General features: G+C 41.8%; 1 protein-coding gene and 1 pseudogene across 1 annotated transcript in view; both read left to right on the top strand.

The window, feature by feature from the left end:
* The window catches only part of CACNA1B (calcium voltage-gated channel subunit alpha1 B), a 249,476-nt gene that overhangs the window by 196,589 nt on the left and 27,865 nt on the right, over positions 1 to 25,022 (top strand). The window contains exons 32-37 of the mRNA XM_074210540.1: positions 2,315 to 2,431; positions 6,202 to 6,267; positions 7,686 to 7,777; positions 12,608 to 12,755; positions 15,408 to 15,535; positions 21,824 to 21,920. Of these exons, the coding sequence (XP_074066641.1) occupies positions 2,315 to 2,431; positions 6,202 to 6,267; positions 7,686 to 7,777; positions 12,608 to 12,755; positions 15,408 to 15,535; positions 21,824 to 21,920 (648 nt within the window). The remainder of the gene's footprint in view (positions 1 to 2,314; positions 2,432 to 6,201; positions 6,268 to 7,685; positions 7,778 to 12,607; positions 12,756 to 15,407; positions 15,536 to 21,823; positions 21,921 to 25,022) is intronic.
* LOC141510560 (U6 spliceosomal RNA) lies at positions 7,513 to 7,611 on the top strand (annotated as a pseudogene).

Raw genomic sequence — 25,022 nt, 5'->3', positions numbered from 1 at the left:
CAAATGTGACCTCAGACGCTTAATTACCTAGCTGTATGACCTTCAGCAAGTTACTTAACCCTATCGCCTTGCAAAAAACCCCCCAAAAACAAAAAAACAAAAACAAAGTAATGAAGTCTGTAACAGAAGGGATGAGGAGATTGTCAGAAAACCTTTCCATTCTCTCATCTCTGGCATAAATAGACATAAATTCTCAGCATAAGGTTATGAACATCTTTTGGCCCATTCCCTTCTGTCTGCATGGAGCTATAGAACAAACACTAGATATATAATCTGAGGACCTGGGTTCAAATCTACCTATGTGATCAGGGTAAATTACATTACTTCATGGGACCCCAGTTTCCTCATCTGTGAAATGTGGGGGACAGAGGAATTGGCCTTCCAGAATTAAACATGTGATATACCCTACCTGGAGGCTTTCCTGTGTTACTTCTCAAGAAGACTTTGTTCTCCTTTGTGTTAATGACCAACAATATAGATGATAATAACAGCCATCACTTACATAGTGCTTTAAAGTGCTTTTCTTTCATTTTTCTCATTTGAGCCTCTCAGCACTGCTATGAGGCAGGTAATCTATATTGGATATAGCTCTTCTTGTTTTACAGATAAAAAAAATAACTCAACTTGTACCAGGTAATGCAGCTAGTCCTAGACCTTAAATTCTTCTCTCCCTCTCCTGGGTTCCCAGGGGGCCTATTATCAGTGAGGCAGTGAATACCATTTTACCAATAGCCTTGAGAGGAAATAAGAAAGGGTACCCATTTTGTGGAGTTTAGTGATTCTTCAAATAGAGGAATTAGCAAAAGCAGAGAAATAATTAGATGAACCTGGGACTTGGAGACCCTGCAGCTTTTCTAGGGTACCCTGGGGTCCCAGCATAAGAAGGGAGGGCTACAGCAGCCTGGGTTCTGCCTGCAGGAAGAGCCCAGGAGAGTCTACACTCCCCTGGCATCCGCTTCCCACTGCACTGCCTGCTTCTGTGGCTGCCAGGGAGCCTGGCCCCTTCTGTCGCCGTTTCATTCAACACCCTTGTGTTTGTCTCTTTTCTCTTTCTTTGATGACTGAGTCTGACATACAGTAGCTGTGTGAGTCTGAGCTGCTTTTGCATATGTAGTTTTAAATTGAAGCAACACACTCAGACTGGTACGTGCATGGACCTGATCAGGCAGGACGGCACTACGACACCACACCCACTGGTTCCCCCTGCACTGCTGCATAAAGGGGCCATCCCAGGAACTTGGTACAAGCCAATACCTTCCAGTTTTGGGGAAGTTTGGGTGAAACTCACTCAAGGGGATAGATACCCTGTGATCAAAGGAGTCTTGAGGAAAGAACTGGGAAGGTGCTTGACAGCTCCTCTCTGGTAAGCTCTGGCTGGACAGGGCTTTCTTGGTGTCCATCTTTCCCTGCTGCTGTGATTCACTGATCACTGGGGGCTCGAGTTCCTGGGGTGAGGGATGGGTGCCTTTTCCACTCAAGCCACCTATAGAGCAGAGAAACATGTTCATGTCTGTTTCTGTTTTGGAAAGGTGAGCTACATGTATTCTGCCCTCCTTGAAAAGCCACCAAACTCCCAGGTCAAGAGCCTTTGCCGTACCTCAAGGGGGATAACTCTGAACTCTTAAGAAGGCGATGGGCACCTTGAGTGGTCCCGGCTGAGGATCATGTCCGGTGTCCACTGAGTAAAATGCCCTGCTTCTCAATCGGAGGTTCCCTGCTCGGCCCCCTCGGGTAAGGGAGGGACAAGTGCTCCTCTGGGGCACCCTCTATCGAGGCTGGCCAGATGCACATCGGGGATTGGCTCCTCCTGTGGAGCTCTGCTTTGGCAAGTGGGCAGCCCTGGAAGGCAGCTGTGCCCCTTCTTGGCTAGGCACTACAGGAGACCCCAATCTCGATCATTGACGCAAGGCTGCAGGAGACCCCCTCCCTCTAGGGCCCTACCCTGCCCTCCAAAGCGAGCCAATGAGCTGGCTTTAGAAAAGGCCTACCCAGGCCCAGGATGGTGTGTCCAGGACTCTGATCTTTCTCTCCTGCCCTGGTGAAGGGAGGGCCCTGGAGTGGAATGGGGTTTTCTCTGATTTGCTGCATGTGAGATGATTTGCAATGACGAGTTTTTCTTTTGGAAGGTTTTCTGGTGGCCGATTGCTGCTTAGATCGTGAAGCGGTAATTTTTTATTTTATTTTAACCTCTTTTTTTTTAACCCTTTTTCTTTGGGGTGGCAGGGGGCACGGGTGGGGATATTTGGGGAGTAGCTGGGCTATACTCATGGGAATAAGTTTCCAAGGGTCAGAGAAAGCTCTTTCCTCTTTGCAGAACAACTTCATCAACCTCAGCTTCTTGCGGCTTTTCCGGGCAGCCCGACTCATCAAGCTGCTTCGCCAGGGCTACACCATCCGAATTCTCCTATGGACCTTTGTTCAGTCCTTCAAGGTGAGTGAGGGTCAGTTGCCAGGCCAAGTAATGAAGAGGCAGTAGATAGAGCACTGGATTTGGAGTCAGAAAGACTGGCATTTAAAACCCAACTCTGCCACTCAAACTAGATGTAAGACCATGGGTAAGTCCTTTAATCTCTGTGCCTCACTTTCCTTGCCTGTAAAATGGAGATAATAAGCCCTTTACCACATGAGAGTGTTTATGAGACTTAAATATAATACTGTCCACTTAGAGTTTTGAATCCTTTAAAGTGTTACACAAATCTAGGCTATGTTTTTTTTTTAATTATTATTAGAGAGTAGAAGAAAACAGGGATTATTTTCCTTAAACTAGAAGTGGGTCTAGTCCTTGCACTGGATTCAAGCAGAACTGAACCACAAAGAAGCCACTTCCCCATCCAGGACCAGTTAGGGAGCAAGCAGCAAAATTGTCCATTGATGCTTATAAATAGGTATTTATAAGCATCAACTCTGCCCCTTTCTGCCAACCAAATGTACATTGGACAGATTTTCAAATTTAATTTTTGTTATTAACATTTTCTCCAACACTTTCCTAAATCTAGATAATCAACAAAACAAAAAAATCAAGTCCTGATTTGTAGCATTGGCTGATTCCTGAAGTACAGATGTTCTGATCACTGAAAAGTTAACAACTGACTGGGGAACTGGTTTGAGCTGCCGCCAGCACATCCCCTTCTTCCAATCCTAGTTTTGTCCCTGATTCACTTTGTCATCTAGGACAAATCACTTAACTTGACTCAGCCTCATCTTCCTCATTTCTCAAAAGAGATAGACTTAGACAGCAGTGTTCAGAATACCTGAGTTCAAGCCTTGATTCCTTTACTGATCAAATCACTTCAAGGATCATGAGGATCATACATAAGAACTATAAGTTCATTTTACAAAGGAAGAACCAGACCCAGAGAAATTCAGTACCTTGCCCAAGGTCACACAGGAAGGACTCAGAAGAGTTGAAATTTGAATAAACTTAAAAGTCAAGTGATCTATACACTCTAATATTAGATATTTTAATGTGAGGAATGGCATTATTTACCTTAGAGTTGCTGTGAAGAAAGTGCTTTATAAATGGTAAAAGATAAAGCAATATAACTTTATTATTATTATCATTATCAAAACTTAATTTAACAAAGCATGCCTTGTGAGCATCAAAAGAGATAGCAAAACATGAAAAAAAAGATTTGAGAAGCCAAAGACTGGGTTATTCATATTCATAAGATGGATTATTGATGTTATTGTCATTGTCACTGATAGCTGCCCTTTTGCCCTGCAAACTGTAAAGTACAATACAGACATGAATTCCTTTCCCCTCATTTGCTCTGCCTTTCTTAAGGGTGGCTTTTCTTATCAGACTTGGTTTTCCTTCTCAACTCATATCCTGCTTCTCTCCAAAAGTCCAAAAATTTCCTGGCAACAGGCATCACATACTGATTTAAAAGCCTTCTCCAGACTGGTCAGCAAAATGTCAACTCAGGGATGGTGTCCTGATTTCCTGTTGGAACTTGATCCTGAAAGTAGAGACAAAAATGGGCATGCTGAGATGTTATATGCTCAGTATTGTCTCATGTAAACATTTGTTAGGCATCTACTAAGGGCAAATACTGAGCTTGGGGTGAAATTATGTAAAGGTGAGAAACAGGGCTACTAAACTACCCACTTCTCCTTCTATTTAGCTACTCTAAGATGTTTTAGTTTCTTTAAATGTCCCTATTTGTGATTTTTTTTTCCTGTGGCTATCTTGCCTGTTTTTAGCCTCTTTTTCTCCATGTTACCTTATAGAGCTGTCCACCTTCTCCTGAAATATTGTAGTCTCCCCTGGGCAAGCCACTGGGGCCTCTGTGTCTTTAACCCTGATAATATTTGACCTTCAGGCATCATAGACCCTAAATCTGGTGAGCCATTATAGGTATCTCTTCCTCTTACCTAACCTTTGCCATAGCACCTCCCCAGCCTTACAAAGCCTCTTTGTCAAGTTCCCTCATAACCCAGAGATTTTGTGTGTGTGTGTGTGTGTGTGTGTGTTTATAAAGTGTTTTCTATGCCTTAAAACACTACAAAAATATAGGGATCATTGTCATTATTCATGTTCTTACTGGTAGTTTGGTTTTACAAAACCACATTTCTCTGTTTAGGGTCCTTCCAGGGTAACCTCAGAAATTGTATTCTGCTGGCCATCCAATCAGAGCTAGGATTCCTTTCCCTCCCTCACTATGTAGAGATTGATATATGTATTTTAGTAAGTTCCAGGATTTACTCTAGATGTAAGAGACAGAAAGGTAAAAAATAACCCAAAATAAATCATGTTCTCCAGAAACTTACATTATATTGTCAAAGAAAGCATTTGCATAAAATATACAGTTAGATTCAAGGAGACATCTGATATCATTTTTATCATAGTTTTTAATGGTCATTCCCCCCTCCCCCAGAGTCCTTTAATTTTCATGTTCACTGTGCCTATTGAATAATATAATCTGAGGGTCCAGGAGGCAGATCTTTTGTATCTCTCATCCCTCCCCCTTCTCCTCTACCACACTGGCCCTTCTCCAATCCCATTTTTAGCCCATTTTTCCTCCAGAGCTTTTTGAAGGGCACATACAAGAGGCTGTGTGGGAAACCAGTGAAAGTCATTTAGTTAGGTGTTTGAAGAACCTTTTTAAAGTATGGTTTTGCATAAAAATTCTGTTTTAAAAATAGAATCACCATGGAATTAGGGGACTATGGATCACAGAGAGAAAAAAACAGGCAGCAACATAAAGGAATTTTTATAGACAGAAAAGAACAAATAGGAGAGTTTCTCTGGAATCCATGTTGAAACTGGTTTCCTTTTAGATTTTTAAAATAATCAACTCTAGGGAGTGTCCAATGAATCCTTCAGATTTGCAGATGGTACCAAACTCTTCTAGGGAATGAAATACCAAATGATGGCGATGTACAGCAAGGAGCTTTCAGGGGCTTTGTCAATGAACAGAAAAGAGGGCAAATGAGAGTCAGAGTATTGAAGGAGCTGGAATAATCTAGGCTGTTTTTAGGGATGCTGGACTCTGGGATATGAGTTAAACTTAGACTGAAGCCTGAGTGTCCCTTGAGAATTCAAGTGTTTATTAAGAGTCCAGTTTGTGTCAGGCAATGGAGATGGTTCTGGGGTCAAGACGATCTTTGTCCTTAGCTTACATTCTTTTGAGAGGATACAACATATTCATTGGTAAGTAAATACAAAGATACAAAATAATTTTGGGGGTAGAGTATTAACAACTAACTGAGGTGAGTGGAACAGTTGTTATTATGTAAGAGATAGTATCTGAACAGAACCTTATAGTATGCTAGAGATTCTAAGAGGTGGAGGTCAGGTAGTGGGGGCAGCCTGAGCAAAGACCTAGAGATAAAAGAGGGAATGTCACATTTGGGGACTGACATAGGTCATTTTGATTGAGCATTGGCCCAATGGGCAACAGTAACCAATGAGCCAAAAAAAATGTTAGGCATCCTCAGACAATGGGACCATGCAAAATCAGACACCATATTCATCCCCTATTCACATCGTGATGGAGTCTGCCTCAGAAAACCTCATGCCAACAAGTGGTGTGAGAAAACAAGGCTAATGGGAAGAAGCCTCTGATCTCCAGGCTGGACTTGGGAGACTTAGAATACAACAGAAGCCTGAATCTCACTCAGAGAATCAGGGTCCCCTCAGTTTGTAGGCTTGATTCCTTAGATCATTAACAGCATCTCCTTTGGTATCTCATTTCACAGGCTCTGCCATATGTCTGCTTACTGATTGCTATGCTATTCTTCATCTATGCCATCATTGGCATGCAGGTGAGTGCTCATGCTGCCAATTTCACCCCTGAAAGAGCTGAAGAGGGTATAACTGGGGACAGGAGGAACCCTGGCACTGCTGCTTCAAAACTGTGACTTTGGTCAATTCATGTCACCTCTCCATCCCTTGGTGTCCTCACCTATAAAATTAAAGGGGCTGGATTAGCTGTTAACTATTCACTAAGATTCCTTCTGGGTGGCTAAGTGGCCCAGTGAATAAAGTGACAGGAAAACTCATCTTTATGAATTCAAATTCTATCTCAGACCCTTTACTAGTTGTAAACTAGTAGTATGACCCTACCAAGTCACTTAACCCTGTTTGTTTCAATTTCCTCATCTATAAAATGAACTGGAAAAGGAAATGGCAGGGGTGGCTAGGTGGCACAGTGGATAGAGCACTGGCCCTGGAGTCAGGAGTACCTGAGTTCAAATCTGGCCTAAGACACTTAATAACTACCTAGCTGTGTGGCCTTGGGCAAGCCACTTAACCCCCACTGCCTTGCAAAAACCTTAAAAAAAAAAAAGGAATGACAGAGCACTCCAGTATCTTTGCCAAGAGAATCCCAAATTGAGTAAGAAAGAGTTGGACCCAACTGAAATGATTGCACAGCAACAAATCTTTCTCACTCTAAGATCCTGTAATTCTTGATGCACACAGGTGGACCCATAGCCAAAGATCTAGGCAGAGATACACATAAAACCTCCAGAGAATGCATATAGTCATGGCCATGGTATTCAATTTTGTGGTTATGGCCATAATCTCAGAGGTCTTCTAGTCTAATCCCTCATTTTCTTTTGTTTGTTTTTTCCTTTTTGTTGTTTTTTTGAAAGGCAGTGGGATTAAGTGACTTGCCCAAAGTCACACAGCCAGTTAATTATTAAGTGTCTGAGGTCGGATTTGAACTTAGATCCTCCTGACTCCAGGGCCAGTACTCTATCAAATGCACTCCCTAGCTGCCCCAAACGCCCTCATTTTAATAGATGTTGTAACAAGTGACTTGTCCAAGGTTACATAATTAAATATCACAAGTGAGATTTGAAGCCATGTTCTCTGATGACAGTCTACTGTACCTTGATAATTAAGGGATTCAACATTTAAACAATTTGTCTGTCAAAAAACAGAGACACAGGAGGGAATTGAAAGGAAGCTCCCTGCAGTATTCTTTGACTACTGTGCTCCTTTTTTTCAGAGCTGGCTAATAAGACAATGATAGGGGCTGGAATTTGATTTTTGAATACCTGAATACATATGACTATGTCTTTGTCCTTATCCCAATACAGAGAAGATTAGCATGGTCCCTGCGCAAGGATGACACTCAAATTTGTGAAGTGTTCCTTTACTAAGTCATCCCTGGATGAGCAGCTGTGAGCTCAGAACCTGAGCTTAGAGTTTCTTATGTCTTACTTTTTCTTTCCAGGTCTTTGGAAACATTGCTCTTGATGATGAGACTAATATCAATCGGCACAATAACTTCCGGACATTCCTACAAGCCTTAATGTTACTGTTCAGGTATGATCAATCTTTAGGTCTGCCACTATGAACACAGAAACATCAGAGGTGTATCCCAATGCTCTACAGGACTAATAGAAAGACGTCCCAGCCACCCTCACCCCCCAACAAAGTCCTAGTTCATGTAGGGTAAAGTCTAACAGGTGCCCCCCACCCCAGCCCTTGCAGGGGATGATATGGTAGGAGCTTTTCATGTCAACATTTATAATAAATGAGGCTGGATTTTGGAGCATCCAGTGTCTCAAGCTTAAGATTGGAATGAAAAGAGGTCCTCATGGGAATCCTGAGAGCTAACAAAAGTAGGTTTATTTAACAGTCACAGGGGAAGGTTATTCAGAGCAGGAAAATGATATTTAGTGAAGATGCAGCATTGATTTAGCAAGATCAGCTTCCTTGTTACCATATTGGTCATATTGCTGGTTTACCTGTCCAATTCTTTGCCACCACAAAAAAACTGTTATAAATACTTTTGTACATGTAGGCCCTTTCCCAAGTCTTTTATGATCTTTTTGAGATACAGACCTAGTAGTGGTATTGCTGGATCAAAGGATATGTATAGCTTTGGGCATAGAGGAACTTACATTCTAATGTGACAGCACATAACAGGAAGCTAGAACCATAGGAATGAGGTATGTACTCATTGACATGCTTTGGAAATGGTTGGGAAGTGACATAGAGTCCTGGTTTCAGATAAGATGATACACCAGCTCCTCTGTCAGAGACAAGTGTTCCAGGGAGGAATTCAAAATCATGATGGAAATGGAATGGAAGGACAGCTAGAAATTTGGAAATAGTGATCAGAAAGTGACATGGTAGCTTGATTCTGGCTGAGATAAGGCAAAACCTTACCTGTCAAGAGCCTAGGGTTGGTTCCAGGAAATAGAGTCCAAGATGAGGAAGATGACCCTATGGTTATGCCAAAATATTTATAGCAGTACTTTCTGTATTTGTAAAAACTGGAATCAAAATCACTGTGATAGGCAAGATTGTATTTATCTCACCTTTCTTGGGCAATTCCTCATAAAAGAGAGAAGTGTCGCTTGGGAGGTCCAAGAAGCTGCCTGGAGATAATTAGCTAGTGTGGTGAAGGAGCATCATGGCAATTTGCCCACTCAATGAGGTAGAAAATAAGACAAAAGGATCTGGTTTTATTGACTTCCTGACCTGATTAAGCATCATTCCCCCATCTGGAGATGATGATACTTCTCCTGGCTTTTGTCCCAGGAGATCAGTCACAGCCACTATACCAGCCTACTCACTTCTGGGTAGAGACTATTAAAGGCAACATGACCAAGTAGAGAGAATGCTAGACTAGAAATCAGGGAAACCTGAGTTCAAATTCCATCTCAGTTATTTATAAACAGTGTGACTCTGGGCAAGTCACTTAGTATCTTTGAGCCTTTGTTTCTCATCTGAGTAAAAACAAACATAATAAAGCAAATAATTTGTGGGTAATTGTGAAGTTCAAGTGAAAGAATGTATATAAAGTTCTTTGCAAACAATGACCAACAGGTGGGTCTGTCTCAGATTGCTAAAGTCATGAAGGCACTGATCTGGAAATGAATGTGGTTTCAGTATGACTCTCTGCTATAGGACTACAGCAATGCAGCCATTGAAGCTAAGGGCATTTTGTCCCTTCTTCTCTTGTTTTGTGTCCTGCCTAGCTTTAGAAGCATTAATACCTGGTTTAGGACAGAGTCTTTCTTATCTATTTTCTATAGAGACCAGGGTCCATTTCGACACAAATTTGCACGTGTATTAATGGGTCCTGGTAGTGATAAGGATAATCTTATATTGTTGGCAACTAGGATGGTAGCAGTCTTTGATGACTTGCTAATCAATTTATGGAATTATTAATTGAATAAGGAAATGAGACCACAAGGGGATCTCTCTGGGTTGAGTGGTGACAGGCACATCCAATTCTTTGGATATTCTCCAGGAAAGACCATGATGACAATGGGGAGTTATGCTTCAATCACATTTAATAAGGTACAGAGGATACAGTGACAAACAACACAAAATAAAGAAACAAATGGCATGAGTTGGTGGACCAGAGGTAGACAGCTTGGGGACTGGATGAAATGGTGGAAGGCATTCAGTGGGGGGAGGAGAATGAGGGAGGGGAAGAGCACAGAAAGTCACTTAATTATAAATTGGGATTAGGAGCACTCCAACAACATAAACCCTTAGAAGAGTACTGGGAGGTCAGGAGTCTGGGGTCTTATTTTTATAGGACTTTCTTGGAGGACAGATTAACTCTTTATCTGTGACACCCTGGGTTTAGTCCATTAAAATCCCAAATTATCAGTAACCTCCAGTGTTTTATTGGTCTCACTGTGAATATCTGGAGCCTAACTGAGGTTTACAGATTATGGTCAGTTAGCAGGGTCCTCAGCAAGGGCTGGCTGGCTTCCCCTGATTTAGCACATTAGTCTTAGTATGTGACTTTAGTTAATTGTGAGATAGTTACAAATAACTTATACTACTTTGATTTTGGGGAATGTTCTGTCAGCGACTTCTAAGTTCCCCCTTTCAATATTACTTTCTCTTGGACTCCTATGTGAAATAAAGCATTCTGAGACCTCACCTTTACTTAAAATTAGAGAGAAAGGGAATTGGATTTAGAAGTGAGATCAGAACCTTCTGACTATTACACAGACCAGTAATGGATCATATTCCCAATCTTCCAATCATTTTGAAGGTTCATTCAGACATTGGACCAACTCAGACATCAGGGACCTTACAAGCTAAGAATCTGACCTTTCCCTCTTGTAAGTGGATCATTAAGGTGATCCTTGATGACCTTTAGGAATATTTATGAGGCTTGTAGATCAGAAAACCATACACAAGGAAATGAAGAGAAGGGGCTTTGGAAAATATGTTGACCTTCACTGGGGACACAATTTTGCCACAAAAAATGTCAGCATCATATTTTCTACAAGTTTAGACCTTTTAATCTATATACCTGAACTGACAGCAGTGATTGCCTTTATTTGACTGAAGATTGGCCATGGGTATAGGATGGAACAGGAAGAAAGGATGGAAGATCTGCCTTACAAATGATCCTTCCTGAGACTGAGGGGATCTCCTTTACTCTCATTTGCAGGAGTTTAGTACTATGATTCTAGACTATATAGGTCCTTAGGGAGAAGTTAGGACTAATTGAAGAAGAAAAGAAAATTATTATCCACTATTATGTGCTACCATGATCTGTTTTGAACTTTTAGTAGGATGAAATTAAGGTTGTCCTGTATTCAAGGCACTGTTAACTTATATAGTGGCTGGGAGTCTACATTTGTAGATTTCATGAACTAAATTCTGAGATTCCTAGAAAAACTTCATTGGGGGCAAAATGAACCAAAAAAATGACTTAAGACTCTGGGCCACCAGTTATATAACTACTCTAAGAATTATTGTAAAACATTTTTATTTTACCTCCTAAATTCTATATTCTTTGTTGTCACAGATGGCTTCTTTCCAGGATCCCTAAACCTTACTCTCTTTCACAAACTTTGGTTTCCAACAACATTGGCATACTTAAAGTTCCTCTCACCTGTGTGCCTTTACATTAGCTGTCCCCTGCATCCCCCCACCCATACCTCCACTCCTTGGATTCTCTGACTTCATCTAAGACTCCACTCAAAATCCAGTTACTCCAGCAGGTCCCTCTCTGCATGGTTTCCTTCTACTTTGTCTAGCTTTTTTTTCATTTCTTATGTATTTTATTTGATTTTTGCCTGGTTACAAGCAAAAACAAGTTTTAATATTCACTTTAAAAGCCTTGAGTTCAAGGGGGCAACTAGGTGGTTCAGTGGATAGAGCACTAGCCCTGGAGTCAGAAGGCCCAGAGTTCAAATCCAGCCTCAAACACTTAGTAATTACCTAATAATTACCTTGGGCAAGTCACTTAACCCCATTGCCTTGGGGGAAAAAAGCCTTGAGTTCTGAATTCTCTCCCAATCTCCCTCATTGAGAAAGCAAGTTATTTGATAACAAGTTAAAAATGTGTAGTCATAATAAACATTATCACAATAATCTTGTTGTAAAAATAAACATAACCCCCCTCCAAAAAAAAAAAAGAAACTTCAAGAAAAGTAATGTAAGGGGAAAAAGTATGCTTCAATTTGTATTCTGACACTCTCAGCTCTGTCTTTGGGATAGAGAGAGTCTTTATCATAAGTCCTTCAGTCTACTCAATTTATACCTACCTATTTACATGTTGTCTTCCCAATAGGATGTAAATTTCTTGAGGGCAGGAGCTGTGTTTTTGTTTTTCTTTATATACCTAGGCTTAGCACAGTGCCTAGTACCTAGTGAACACTTCAAAAATGTTTATTGACTTGTATTTATGTCCTCATAGAGTCCAATACAGGACTTCATTATATAATAACATTTCAATATATTTCTTAGTTGAGTGGAAAGATGAAAAAATGAGTAAGAGATAGCAACTGATTTCATTTCTATAAGCACCTGAAGTAGAGAAAGTGGGCTTTGATTGAATCAGGGTAGATTTAGAGTAGATGTAAGCAAGTATTTTTGATGTGCAATAGATTCAAGTTTTTCTAGAGCAGAATCTAACATGGAATCTATTTAAGCTGGAAGAGATGCCCTTCTGTCTGGTTTGACTTTGGTTTGGTGTTTTCCAGTGACCTTAAACTTAGAAAGCAACTTCAAGGAAAAGTAATGGGTGATAGTGGTTCAGTGGGAATAAATGTTTTTTTCTACTCTTAAATTTCCTCACAACTGGGCCAGTGTCCTTTAGGAGCCTATGATCAAGAAGTCCTGGCTCTCCCTGCAGAATTTCACCATGACTCTGTCCCATTTTTGCAGGAGTGCCACAGGGGAAGCCTGGCATGAGATCATGTTGTCGTGTCTCAGCAACCGTCCCTGTGACCCTGAAACCAAACTAAAAGATGAATGTGGAAGTGACTTTGCTTATTTTTACTTTGTCTCCTTCATCTTTCTCTGTTCTTTTCTGGTAAGTCTAGGTCATTACATGTCTGCCCCTTCCCTATCCCCATCCTCCCTTTGGTACCCTGAAGCATCCTCCACTTATATCTGATTCCCCAGATAAACTTTGTTTGTAATTCAGCCTCCTTCCACTCTTCATGCATCTCCTGCTGATTTCTAATTAGTGTTCATGTCACATTACTAGGCAGTTCCATTTTAAAAGCTTTTATTACCCTGGTGATCAAACCCTTTAATCCCAGAAGCAATCATTTGGTAATTAACTCATTGTGAAGGGTTTTCTTTCTCTTGTGGAAAGTACCTCATGCTTTTAATTACCAATTGTCTGCCGTGCTTCAGGGTGAACAGGGGTCTTTCATACTTTGGGAATGGTCTGGGGAGAAGCTTATGGACATCCAGAGACTGTATTGGTTTCTTTTGCTCCTCTGAATAGTTTGTTACATTTTCCTTAACTTATTATTAGTGACCCATGAATCTTTTTTTATACACATCAATGTCTTAAGAACTTGGGATCTTTAATTCTGGCACTAGTTCACTTTAGCAGATTATCCAAAACTATGTATGTTCTTCCAGATCTTTCTTTGAAGACCTGAGTGTGAATGCATCTGGAATTAAAAGATTCACTGATTTTTTTTGGCAGGTTCTAGATTGTGATTTCATCAATGCATGGAATTCTAACAATACAGACAAGCAATTCTTCTATAACTCATAGGCTTACTGAGTTTCCTGGGACCCTGAGAGGTTAAGTGACTTGCTGGTAGTCACACATCTACCATGTAGAGAGATGGGATTCTGACTTAGATTTTTCTAACTTCAATGCCATCTCTCTATCATACCATGTTATCTTTCATACATGTCAGGTTAGGGACATTTTAGTTCAAAGACAAACATATAAGCCATTGTTCATCAAAAAGCAATTTGCCTCAGACAAATAATTCCTTTACATCAGACACATGGTCTTTACCTCCTTTGAATAGCTTATTATACATTCCATAGTCAGGTGCAGATATACAGAAGGGAGAGGAACAGGGCTAAGGTTAAAGAGGAGAGAGGAAACCCTGAGGACATTGGCAAATAACTTAACCTCTTGGTCAGCTCAGTACCAAATAGGTTCCCAAGTCTCAGAGCTTCTTTGAAGTTACCAATGAGTGATCTTAATGTTTTGGGGGATACCTCTTGACAAGTCTTTTACCAGATTGTTTCTTGTTGCCTATGAACTGGGGGACCATAGAGTTAGAGATAAGTCAGAAATCAATATCATAGTTGGTGGATTCCATGGTCTCTACCTTTTCTGGAGTTTGTCTACATAGTAAAAGAAGTGAGCAGTAGAAGTGAATACTGAGAAAATTTAAACCAACCCCTCCCTCCCAGTCAGAAATTGTTTAGTTCATTTAGATTGGATTCTCCATTGATAGCAGTCACTAACTATCTTTATTTCATTTTTCCCAGATATACAGAAGGATTTTTTCTGCTTTTCTAGAAGGAATTTTTTTGCTTTTAAGGATTTCTGTCAAAATATCCTTGATTAAATATCACAGGTTACCTTTGATGTGACATTCTGCCCTATAATTGCCCAATTTGGGACATCTTTAAGGATCTGTGAATGACAAAAATGTCACCTGCCCTGCAGTGTTCCCAAGCTCACTAGTAAAAGTAGGCCAAGGTGTAGGCAGAATGTACCACCATATCCCATCTTAATTCCTAGTTACCTGCTATCACTTTCCTCCCAAGGTCCTTATTAAGGATTAGAATGAGAAGCAGTGAGAGATTAAAGTTTAATGAGAGGAGGGCAAAGGAAGCAATTAAGTCTAGTCAGATGTATATTGGATTTGGTGTCAGAGAACATGGATTAGTTTCTTTGTCTATAATTTGAGGAGTTTAAACTAGTTGATCTCTTAAGATTCCTTCCAGCTATGTTTCCATGACTGATAAGAACATGGAATAAAAGTGAGGAGTAGAATTGAAAGTAGATATGTGTGGGGAAGCTAGTTTGCACAGTGGATAGAGCACTGGCCCTGAAGTCAGAAGGACTTGAGTTCAAATTTGACCTCAGACACTTAATAATTGCCTAGCTGTGTGACCTCAGGAAGTCACTTAACCCCATTGCCTTAAATTTTTTTAAAAAAGAAGTAGATGTGTGCACTTTTTAAGCCACATCCCAGTCATAAAACCCAGGAACAGGCTTACTATAGGATTATATCCTAGTAACTGGAAGCTATTTCTAGTGCATAGCATGGACAGGCCTTCAGGATAGTGTTCAGGGTGTTTTATGGTAGTGACTGGGGAGCAGACTGGCTCAATGAGTATCTCTTGGAACCACAAAGGGGCTAGGGTAGAAGAGAGAGTTGTAGAAGATCTGAGGTTTTACCACAGGTATAAACAGGGAGTCTAAAGTGAAAAAAGGAGTTGAGCATTTAGATAGATCTCTTCCTATAGCTCTCTGGAAGGAGGGGTTTTATAATTTATGATGGGGGGGAATTGTTAAGCTGAATTGGATTCTGTATTCTTATTACCCTTACAACTTTTGTGCTTGTTGAAGCCAAGAAACAATGAGGGGTAGTTAAAAAAATGCTGAGTTTCCAATGTGGTATTTTCTAGCTGCCAAATGCCTGAAGACTCAATGACCCACTTTTCCTATGTCCTCTTTTCTTCTTTCTTGTAGATGCTGAATCTCTTTGTGGCTGTGATTATGGATAATTTTGAATACCTAACTAGAGACTCTTCCATCTTAGGGCCTCACCACCTGGATGAATTTATTCGGGTCTGGGCTGAATATGACCCAGCTGCATGGTACGTATATGCTCTGTATGGTCTCAGTGCTGTGGAGGTCCCTGGTGGAGACAGTTCCACAGTTCTTGCTCCCTTAATTCATAGTACTGGGAGAAGGGGTTAAACTTGGCACTACCATGATTAAAGGAAGGTCCCTTTTTCTCAAAAGGAGCAAACATATTTGAACACTATTCTTAGAGGGATCTCTTCTCCCTTGGGCATGATCACTTAAATTCTGATGGCCACTCTGTTCCTAAACATAAGTTTAGGAAATTAACATGCAGGTCCTATGCCCTCTGCAGTTCTTGGGCAGTCTAACATTTATAGACTATTTTGATGATGTTTCTGTTTAATCTACATCTACTTAGAAAAGGATATTTCCTCAAAAATGTTTCACTTAACCAGATCTTCAATATGGTGGTTGTAGAAAAATCTATTGAAAGATCATCCCAAACCATAGGATTCTGGGAGTTTTTTGTTTCTCTGGACACACACTTGCTAGACTGTCTTGTCACCAAGCTCTGATGCTCTTGTGGGAATCACAAAAGGTTTGACTTCTGAGTATTTGAGACATGAAGAACACTCTAAAGTGAAGTGAGACTTTTTTTTAAGGTTTTTTGCAAGGCAATGGGGTTAAGTGGCTTGCCCAAGGCCACACAGCTAGGTAATTATTAACTGGCTGAGGCTGGATTTGAACTCAAGTACTCCTGATTCCAGGGCTGATGTTCTATCCACTGTGCCACCTAGCCACTCAAAGTGAGACTTTTAACAATCAAATTTGCCTTTCTTTTTCCAATTAGTCATTTGTTTAAGGTAGAGACCTCTGTTACCTTCATGAATTTAACTGATGGTAGAGAATCCAGATTATCTCAGCATAGATAATCTCGCTGGGAAATCTTCATTTCTGTCTTGTTAAGTTTCCCTTAAGTGATATTCATTGTGAAATTATGTGTGTTCTGGAATGGTTGAATGTAAAGTAATATATAAAACTTTCTAGGAAATAGTTGGTCAGCCTGTCATATTCCTTTTGAAGGTAATCATATGTTCAAAATCCCTTTATAACTCATTTATAAGATGGGAAATTCCAAATAAACAATTACATATCCCACTTACGGGATCCCCATCATCATGGAAGGCTAGAAAAATAATATAAGATTTGTTTGTGTTTCAAATATTTTGGAATGTCTACCTTGTGCAAAGCAGGGACTATATGAATTAGGGTTTTTTCCTCAAGGCTTCTCTGTTGGGTGAAAATTTCTCAAGTCTCAGTGCACAAACTTGGTAAGAACTGAAGGAGAGAAACATTCCCATGGGGCAGGGGTGCCCATTGTTGACATTGGCCCCTCCCTGAATTCTCTCTCTCTTCCATCCCCTCCTGTCCCTGCTCCCTTTGCATGGCTGTACTCAGCATCAGTCCATTCCCTAAATGAACCTCGAATTTTAAGAAAGAATTTGTTCTTGTACTTACAGGCAGAACTACCTCTCAAGGGAGAAAATTTTCCAGGGAGAAATGCCCTAAAATTCCTTCCAGGCAGGCACTGATCCCTAGAGACAGCTGATCCAAAGTTCTTGTCTCAAAGAACTGGGATGCTTTACACTTTGTCATCCTGGTAACTGTCACATCAGAATAGTTATTATTAGACAAGGAGATAATAACCACATGCCCCAAATCTCAATATCTCAGGCTGTCTGAGCAGCACCAGGATCTGTGGATCAGACCTAATGTTGAGTGCAGTCATGTAATATGGACCCTTGTGGCCTGCAGTTATTCCTTTCTTCTTTCAGCTTTGCTTGTTTATTTTTTTTACAACATTCCAAAAGAAGTCTAGGCAAAATTCTGTCATGACCAAACCAATGTGGGTTTGGATCAGAAAAGCTTTGGAAGATTCAGGAAGGCACTTTGGCCTTTGTGGAGGGGATGGCACTGAGGTGTTGGAGTTCATCATTTTGCCAGAAAAGAAAACAGAGTTTCCTTGGAATTATCCCAATCTTTTTACTCTTGGTTTACCTGTGTATCCTCCATTAGTAATGATAAAGAAGTAGCAATCCTAAATGGAAAACAATACAAAAGGACATAGTACCCTTTAGAAGGAAACCAAAGACAGGTCCCCAAAGGGATGAGTATGTCCTCAGTTCAGCTGACTTAAGGGAGGATCACTATAGTCAGAAGATTTAACTTTAGATTGGGAGAAAGTCAATGACAAAGTCACATTCTCTTCATGTTTGGACTGACTCTGTTAGCAACCCCCTCCATAGTCCAAGTCTTAATAACCATAATAGCTGACATAAAACACTTCATATTCATTATATCATTCAAACTTCACAAAACCCCTGTGAGGTAAGTACTTCAAGTATTATTATCCCATTTTATAGATGGGGAAACTGAGGTTGGGAGTTGGTAAGGGACTTTTCTTTGGTCACAAAACTATTAAATATCAGAGGGTGGGATTTGAACCCAGATCTTCCTAACTTCTAGCTCAACATTACTAGCCCTATTCCTCGCTGCCTCTTTTGGCTTCCTAGGCAAAGTGCTTCAGGTCTCTAGAGAAATTCAGGGCAGGAACTTTTTTTTGCCCTCCATTGTCTAGGCAGTACTTGCAGTTATTTGGTCTGTTTTTCCAGGGGATATCTTGTTATGGGAAAACAGAGACCTCACTATGATGATTTTCTGAAACTTGAATTAAGGAGCAATCTCATGTCAGAGAAAGGAAGAGGAAGAAAGAAAAAAGCTCCAAAGCTTCCTGAGTCAGGTGCAAAAATGTCAGCCATAAGTCAGCCAAGGTGAGGGTACCTAGAGATGAAGCTCCTGTCTAAAGTAACAACTATGGAGACTAGACCTTTCAGTCACTACCAGGCAGCTCCCTTCTAGGAATGAACGGTTAAGTCATTCATTTCAGCAGGTACTTTTTGAAAATCTGACAAGATCAACTAAACAGATCAGATGTATGAGTCAAGCCTGAGATTAGAGGCTAACAAATTCTGGGGGGAGAGAGAGAGTCTGAACAGATACTTGTTCCCCAAATTCCAAGAACTAAAATTAGAACCTTTCCTTGAGGGAAGAAGGAAGCTATTATAGAACCAATAAGAAGAAAATTCTACTGGACATAAAAGAGAAAGCTCATTTACTAAAAAGGTATAACACAAGTGAAAAGCATATCAAGCTTCATGGATAGCTTACTTCGGTCATTTCCTTGATGATGAATCCTAATGGGCTATTAAGAGAGGTTGGGGATATCTGTGGTTGCCTCTAACATGGTGATCATGTAAGGCTACTGCAGTGACCCCTCCTGTGGATCTGAAGGATCCTGACCAGACAGGGGAGAAGGGAGAACTCCAGCCTGAGGGAGAGACAGAACTCTCCCGACTTTCAGGACCATGGACACAGGCATCTTCCTTTTTGGGTCTGACCTGTTGAGTTTTTTTCCTCTTGTTTAAGGAAGCTATGAAATAATAAAAGGTTTTTAAAGAACTTTCAAAGTAGCCTTAGTGGAAAATGTCCTTATATATCTGGGAAGGTGGAAGGTAGAAGAGAAGAAGAAACTGCAGAAGCACAGGTCCAACATGATGAAGCCAGAATGGTTTGACTCCTTTCTGTGACTTTCCTCCTCTATCTATCAAACTGAGATTTCATGTTGATTGTCACTCAGAGGGATTAGGAAAAGAATTCTTCCCTTGGGCTTCTGCCCCTTGTCTAACTCTAACTCTTAGTCCTTGATACATGGTGTTGGAAATGCTTATAACTAGAGCTAAGCACTCCTGCAGCCTGGCTCTCCCCTCCCCACTCTGAGTCTTGGCAAGATGAGGTATCTTTTTTCCCCAAAAGCCCAGCAGCCCCTCAGTGGGGGCTGCCTTCCTGGTCCCCTCCCTCTCAAGCAGCCTCACAAGATGTGCCCCTTTTCATGGGGGAGGGGGGAAGAGGGGAAGGGTGGGTCATCATGACTTTGTTGTTGTAACATGTGACATTTCCTTTCTAGTTGCCGGATTCATTATAAGGATATGTACAGTTTGTTGCGTTGTATTGCGCCACCCGTTGGCTTAGGAAAGAACTGCCCTCGTAGGTTGGCCTACAAGGTTTGCAACTTCAGAGAATCCATCCAGCATAATTTCTTTCCTACCCGAAATGCCAACAGTAGACAAAAGTAACCATGATGTGTCTGACCCCATGCCTGAGACAGGAATGACTGACACCTCCCTTTTTCTCTCCTCCCCATCCTGCCCCTCTCCCTCAGCAATCTAACCTCCTGGACGCTTTGTTTTCCCCATCTAATTTCCCCACTTCCAGCTGGCTGGAGACAGGCAGTCTTATGAGACAGTGCACAAGAAAGTTGTTTGAGGGTGTGGAGGGAGAGGCTGCTGTAGGAAGAAGCCTGATGGAGGAAGGCAGAACTTTGATTCTCTGGATCATTGGGGATCCCAGGAGAAGATATTTATTTTCCTGCTTTCCTCCATCTCCTTCTCAAAACATACCACACACACACACACGCATGCGCGTGTGCACATGCACACCCACACACATATACTTGAGGTTTTTGCAACTGGGTAATAGCCTATATTTATATAATACTGTAAGGTTTACAAGGGGCTAACCCCAGGACAGAGAGTCAGACTGGGCCAATGACCTTCCCTCCTTGGTTCATTGAAGGCTTTATTCCCCTCCTTGACCTCCTTGGTTGGGTAGACTGTTGTTCATGAAAAAGCCAAAGATGGGAAAAGAGAGGTTGACAGTCTAGAATATTGACCTGGGAGCACTGCCTATCAGCTGGAGATGAATCAAAGCTAGGGCTTTGGCACAGGAAGCCAAACTCTAGCCAAGGAATATGTTATGGCTCAAATAGCACAAATATCCCCTCTGAATTTTTCAGAGATGGGTTGGAGCACTTTGTAAAGTTGAGGACCTACATGATACCCCTTCTACTCCCCTACTCTCCCCTCCCCCACCTCATATCCACATGCTCACAGAAAATCAGGCTGTCCTCTCCTAGCTCTGGAGGAGGAGGGAGCAGGTGTCAAGGGCATGATCAGAGCTGGAAGATTTTTCAAAGGTCAAAAGATGGTGTATAATACGGTGTGGTTAACCTGTCCCTCAGAGCAGTGAAGGCTTGACTGGAACATAAAGAAGGTAGAAAAGCCCCTTTGCAAATTGAGGTGTGACTGAAGTCACTATAGCTGTCTCTTGCATCCAAAGAGACCCAAGGTTCCTTGGCCCAGAATCTTTAAAGCTGATGCTCAGCATGAGTCACTCAGAAGCACTCTGGATGTTATCTGAGTTCTATGATCCAGAAAGAATGGCAGGAAGATAAGAGGAGTTGGCCAAGACCTTGGTGTCTCATTTGCTCTTTCCTCTTTGACCTGCTGTAATAGAGCTAGCTAGCTCCATGCTAAGCCTCAGCTCTTGAATAGAGTAATGTCATCAACTCTCTGGTCCAAGCTCCTCTGGACCCCTTGTGGGTATACCTTCTCAACCCTTGAACAGGGTCCCTACCCACCCCTTCCTCTTGGGATTCAAGGCTCTATCTATAGGACTAGTGTTCCCTTTGCAAGGTCCAAAAGATCTCTAGAGCCAGAGAAGGTACTTTTGAGTTTGGCCTTGGAAACTGGGCTCTTTCTGTGAATTTACATTCCAAAATGACTACTTTCTCATTTCATTTGTGTTTTATGGAAGGATTTTTCTTCTCCCCATCCCTTTTTTCTTCCTTTTTCCTTTTTCCTTTTTTTTAGCCTTTAATCTAAATTGGAAGAAAATCTTGACCAAAAAAAAAGAAAAGGAAGTATTGGCTAGGATTCTATGAGTCAGAGCTTTATCTGTCCCATAACTCTGTCTACCAGCTCTCCCTGGCATGGTGAATACAAAGGTTTTTGGATTTGGCATTTTTAAATTATTTTTTTTAAATCCAAATAAGAAAATAAAATTAAAAAGCCAACCTAGCCCACCCCTCCCTCATCCCTTTCCATGTCCATTACCTTAGACATCAATCATCCCGTCCACTGCTGCAGGGATTAGAGCATCAAGGTGTAACTTGGACCTAGGGATCTCTCTGCAGACTAGGAAAATAGGGATCAGGGCTGGGGGAGGAGGGCACTGGAGAAAGGGAATGAAAAAATAAAGCAGAGAAATCCCTCATTTTACCTACTTTTAATTTTTTTATGTTTTTAATGGAAAATTTTGATTAACTGGATGTTTTCTTGTCTGCTTCCTCCCATTCCTCTCCTTCCCCCATCCCTTCCCTTCCTTCCTAACCTCTGTGCTGCCCTCCTGCCGCTGATGTCCCCTCCCTGTGGTGCCTCTGCCTCTTTCTGATTGGTTCCCAGTGGGCGCATCAGTTACAGTGACATGTTTGAGATGCTGAAACACATGTCCCCACCCCTCGGCCTGGGAAAGAAATGCCCTGCTCGAGTTGCCTATAAGGTAGACCTCTTCTCCCTCCTCTACCCCTCCATTTCCCCACTCCCTCCGTGAAAAGCTTCTTGTGCTGGGGTTAGGATTGGGGCAGCCTGCTTCCCAGTGTTTGCACAATCAGGGTGCACTTCCTGGGCTACCATCATCTTCAGTGACCAGAGTCAATCCCTGAGGCTGGGGGCATTTCCTGACCCATCTGGGGATCTGTGGTGTGTCCATCTGTCTGTCTCTGGCTGTATTTGCACCTAGCTCTATCATTGTCTCTTTCTGTATCTTTCTGCTTTCTTCCCAGTCTGTTTGGGAGAAAACCTTAACACGCTCTTGTCCCAAGTAGGAGTCTCATCCTCTTGTCTGGAACTTTAAACTTACTAAAGGGTATAGCTGAGTTTGAGTGACTAAAGAAGGAGATGGCAATTTATCATGTCCTCTCCTACTTCTCTTTGACTCCTTTGCTGGGCGCAAGAGTGATAGTTCAAATACCATGGAGCTCCAATTTACAACTTAAAAATGAAATCCCTAATAATGGCCATTTCTGCTATATTAAGGGAGTGGTGGAGGCAGCAGGGTTGGAGATTTAACTGCAGGTGACCCCTAAATATTGAGTATCATTGATCTTCTTTCCTCATCCCTCTGCCCCCTGACCTCCTCCCTTTTCCCAAATTACCAAAACTAAATCTACGCAAAACTCTACACCTATATGCCTATAAGTGTGAACATGCACACTTATCCTAGGTATTTCCTGTGCACTCATAACAAATCCTGTATTTCCATAGACCACTATATCAGATCCTTAAATCACCCCATGCTCAGCCTCTATATTAAGCACCTGGGTACTCAGAAACCCTTTAGATTCTCCTTTTATTTTCCAGGTCAAAGGCAGATAAGAATGTAGTGAGTGACCTTGCAAATCTCTTAGGTAAAGTTGTGTGGGAGTCTAGACCCATCAGTGGGGGGGGGGGGCACACTTCCTTCCTGGTCTCTGGAATTTCTAAATGAGAATAGTCACTTGACTTTGACCTTGAGTAGCATTTGTCCAGAAAACCTAAAAACATCATTCCTGAGCGACAGAAATACAATCCTGAACTCAGATGATGAACAAGAAGGCCTGTATTTGGAGATGTCTATATAGATACTACTGGGTATGTTCTTGTAAGGAATGAGAGGTGTGATTGCATGGGCAGGTTTATGTCCTCTGTCCTTTGGGCTATCACAGCACATCTCAACCTCTATTATATGTAGCTGCCTTGACTCTAGCCCACAGTGTAGGACAACCATCCTAGACTTTCCTTTGAGGTCTTTTACCTTCCTGCTACTGAAAATGAAAAAAAAAAACCCAAACAAATGGACTTAAGCAACCAAGGCTAGGTATAAAAGCTCATCAGGGGATTAAAGGAAAAGTTGACATTCCTTGATTACCCTTGCAAGGCACAGCTATCCCTAGCAGCTAAGTTGTGCTATGGGTAGACTTTCAGGCCTGGAATCAGGAAGACCTGAGCACAACTCCAGTCTTAGACACTAACTGTATGACTCTGGTCAAGTCATTAATTTCTTCCTCAGTTACCTCAACTGTAAAATGGGGCCTCCCAGGACCATTGAGAGGATTAAATGAAATAATATTTGTATAATTCTTAATAAATACTTGCTGGGGCAGCTAGTGGTGCAGACCCTGGAGGCAAGGAGAACCTGAGTTCAAATAATTACCTGTGTGACCTTGGGCAAGTCTTTTAACCCCATTGCCTTGCCAAAACAAAAAAATTAATAAATGAATACACACACACACACACACACACACACACACACACACACACACATTTGTTTCCTTCTTTGCCTTCTTCTGAAAAACAGGGCTGAACCTTAAGCACAGCTTTCCAAGAGATAGGCCTTAAGGGGGACAACTGTGCTTTACAAGGGTCTGTATTCTTTAGTCTGGCAAATGAGAAAACTGTCCCTGTTGGATGAATTGTCCTCTATCCAGTCTGTGGTTGTAGTACTTCCTCTCTTTAAGTCTATGATAGCCTCCATTTTCCTCTAGGTGATTTTGGACTCTCAGTTTAGAAATGAGACCCTGAGCCCAAGCAAGTACACTGTCCTCACGAGCAAACAGCCAGTGGACTCCCATTTGAGTTTGACCCAAGAATGCAAACTAGGGAGTGCTTGACACTCATTCCCAGCAAGCTCTTGATGCCCGTTTCTGTCAGCTTGTTCAGAGTGAACCCCAATGAAGGGCTCAGCCCTGCTTAGATGAATGAGTAATCAGACCTGGCAGAATACCTGAGACCCTTACCCCTGTAGCCTCTGTCCCTTGAGCTGACAATCACTTCACCTAAGCCCTAGCTTCTCTCAAGCCCATGCTTTCTGGGGTATCAGATGTGGTATGTGGGTTTCCCTAGCCCCCTCATCCCACCCCATCTCCCACTCTGAAACCCAAGTGAACCTATAACCAGACTCCCCTACCCTCAGTCCTGGAACTGAGCTCTGAGGCTCTTCTGGACTGGAGAACCAAGTCAGGGTGTCGGCTCTGCCTCTCATCTGCTCTCTCTCACCTCCTGGCCAAGGCTTTGGTCCTCCTGCCTTCTTTCATTTTCAGTGACTCTCTTTTCCCTCTGCTAGCCTGTGTGGTTCCCCTGTACTGTGCCTCTGTCCCGGTGTTCCCTGTGTGTCTTTGTGTTGAATCCCTGTGTCTCTGGTGACTGTCTCAGTGCGGCTTGTGTGGTGGTTCTTAGACTACACCAGCCTCCCTCCAGGAAGCTGATGCTTTTTACTTTCCTCTCTCCTCAGCTAGTCAGAACCAGGCCCTGCGGCAGAGTTGGCGTGCATGTGTCTTGATGCTTATCTTGTAATGCCTGCATGTGAGTGTCTTTAACCTCATTCAGAAGCAGGAGAGCTCCATCCATATAAAGTAGGAAGACTAGCAGAGGATGCTGCAAAGTCATGGAAAGGGAAGGCTTTCAGCAAATCATGTACCACCACAATCTCACAAACAAATTCTAACCTTGGTCAGTCTTCCTCTTCCTGTGGTCTCACCATGCTATTCCCTCCCTTCTCAAAAGACTCATTATTAAATGACCCTGAAATAAAAAGTCTTTTTCTGTACACCAAGCATACCTTCAT

Source organism: Macrotis lagotis, chromosome 1 (assembly GCF_037893015.1).
Source record: "Macrotis lagotis isolate mMagLag1 chromosome 1, bilby.v1.9.chrom.fasta, whole genome shotgun sequence".
Classification (NCBI taxonomy): Eukaryota; Metazoa; Chordata; class Mammalia; order Peramelemorphia; family Peramelidae; genus Macrotis; species Macrotis lagotis.
The sequence above is the reverse complement of the archived record's forward strand: the minus strand, read 5'-3'. Positions and strand labels throughout refer to the sequence as shown.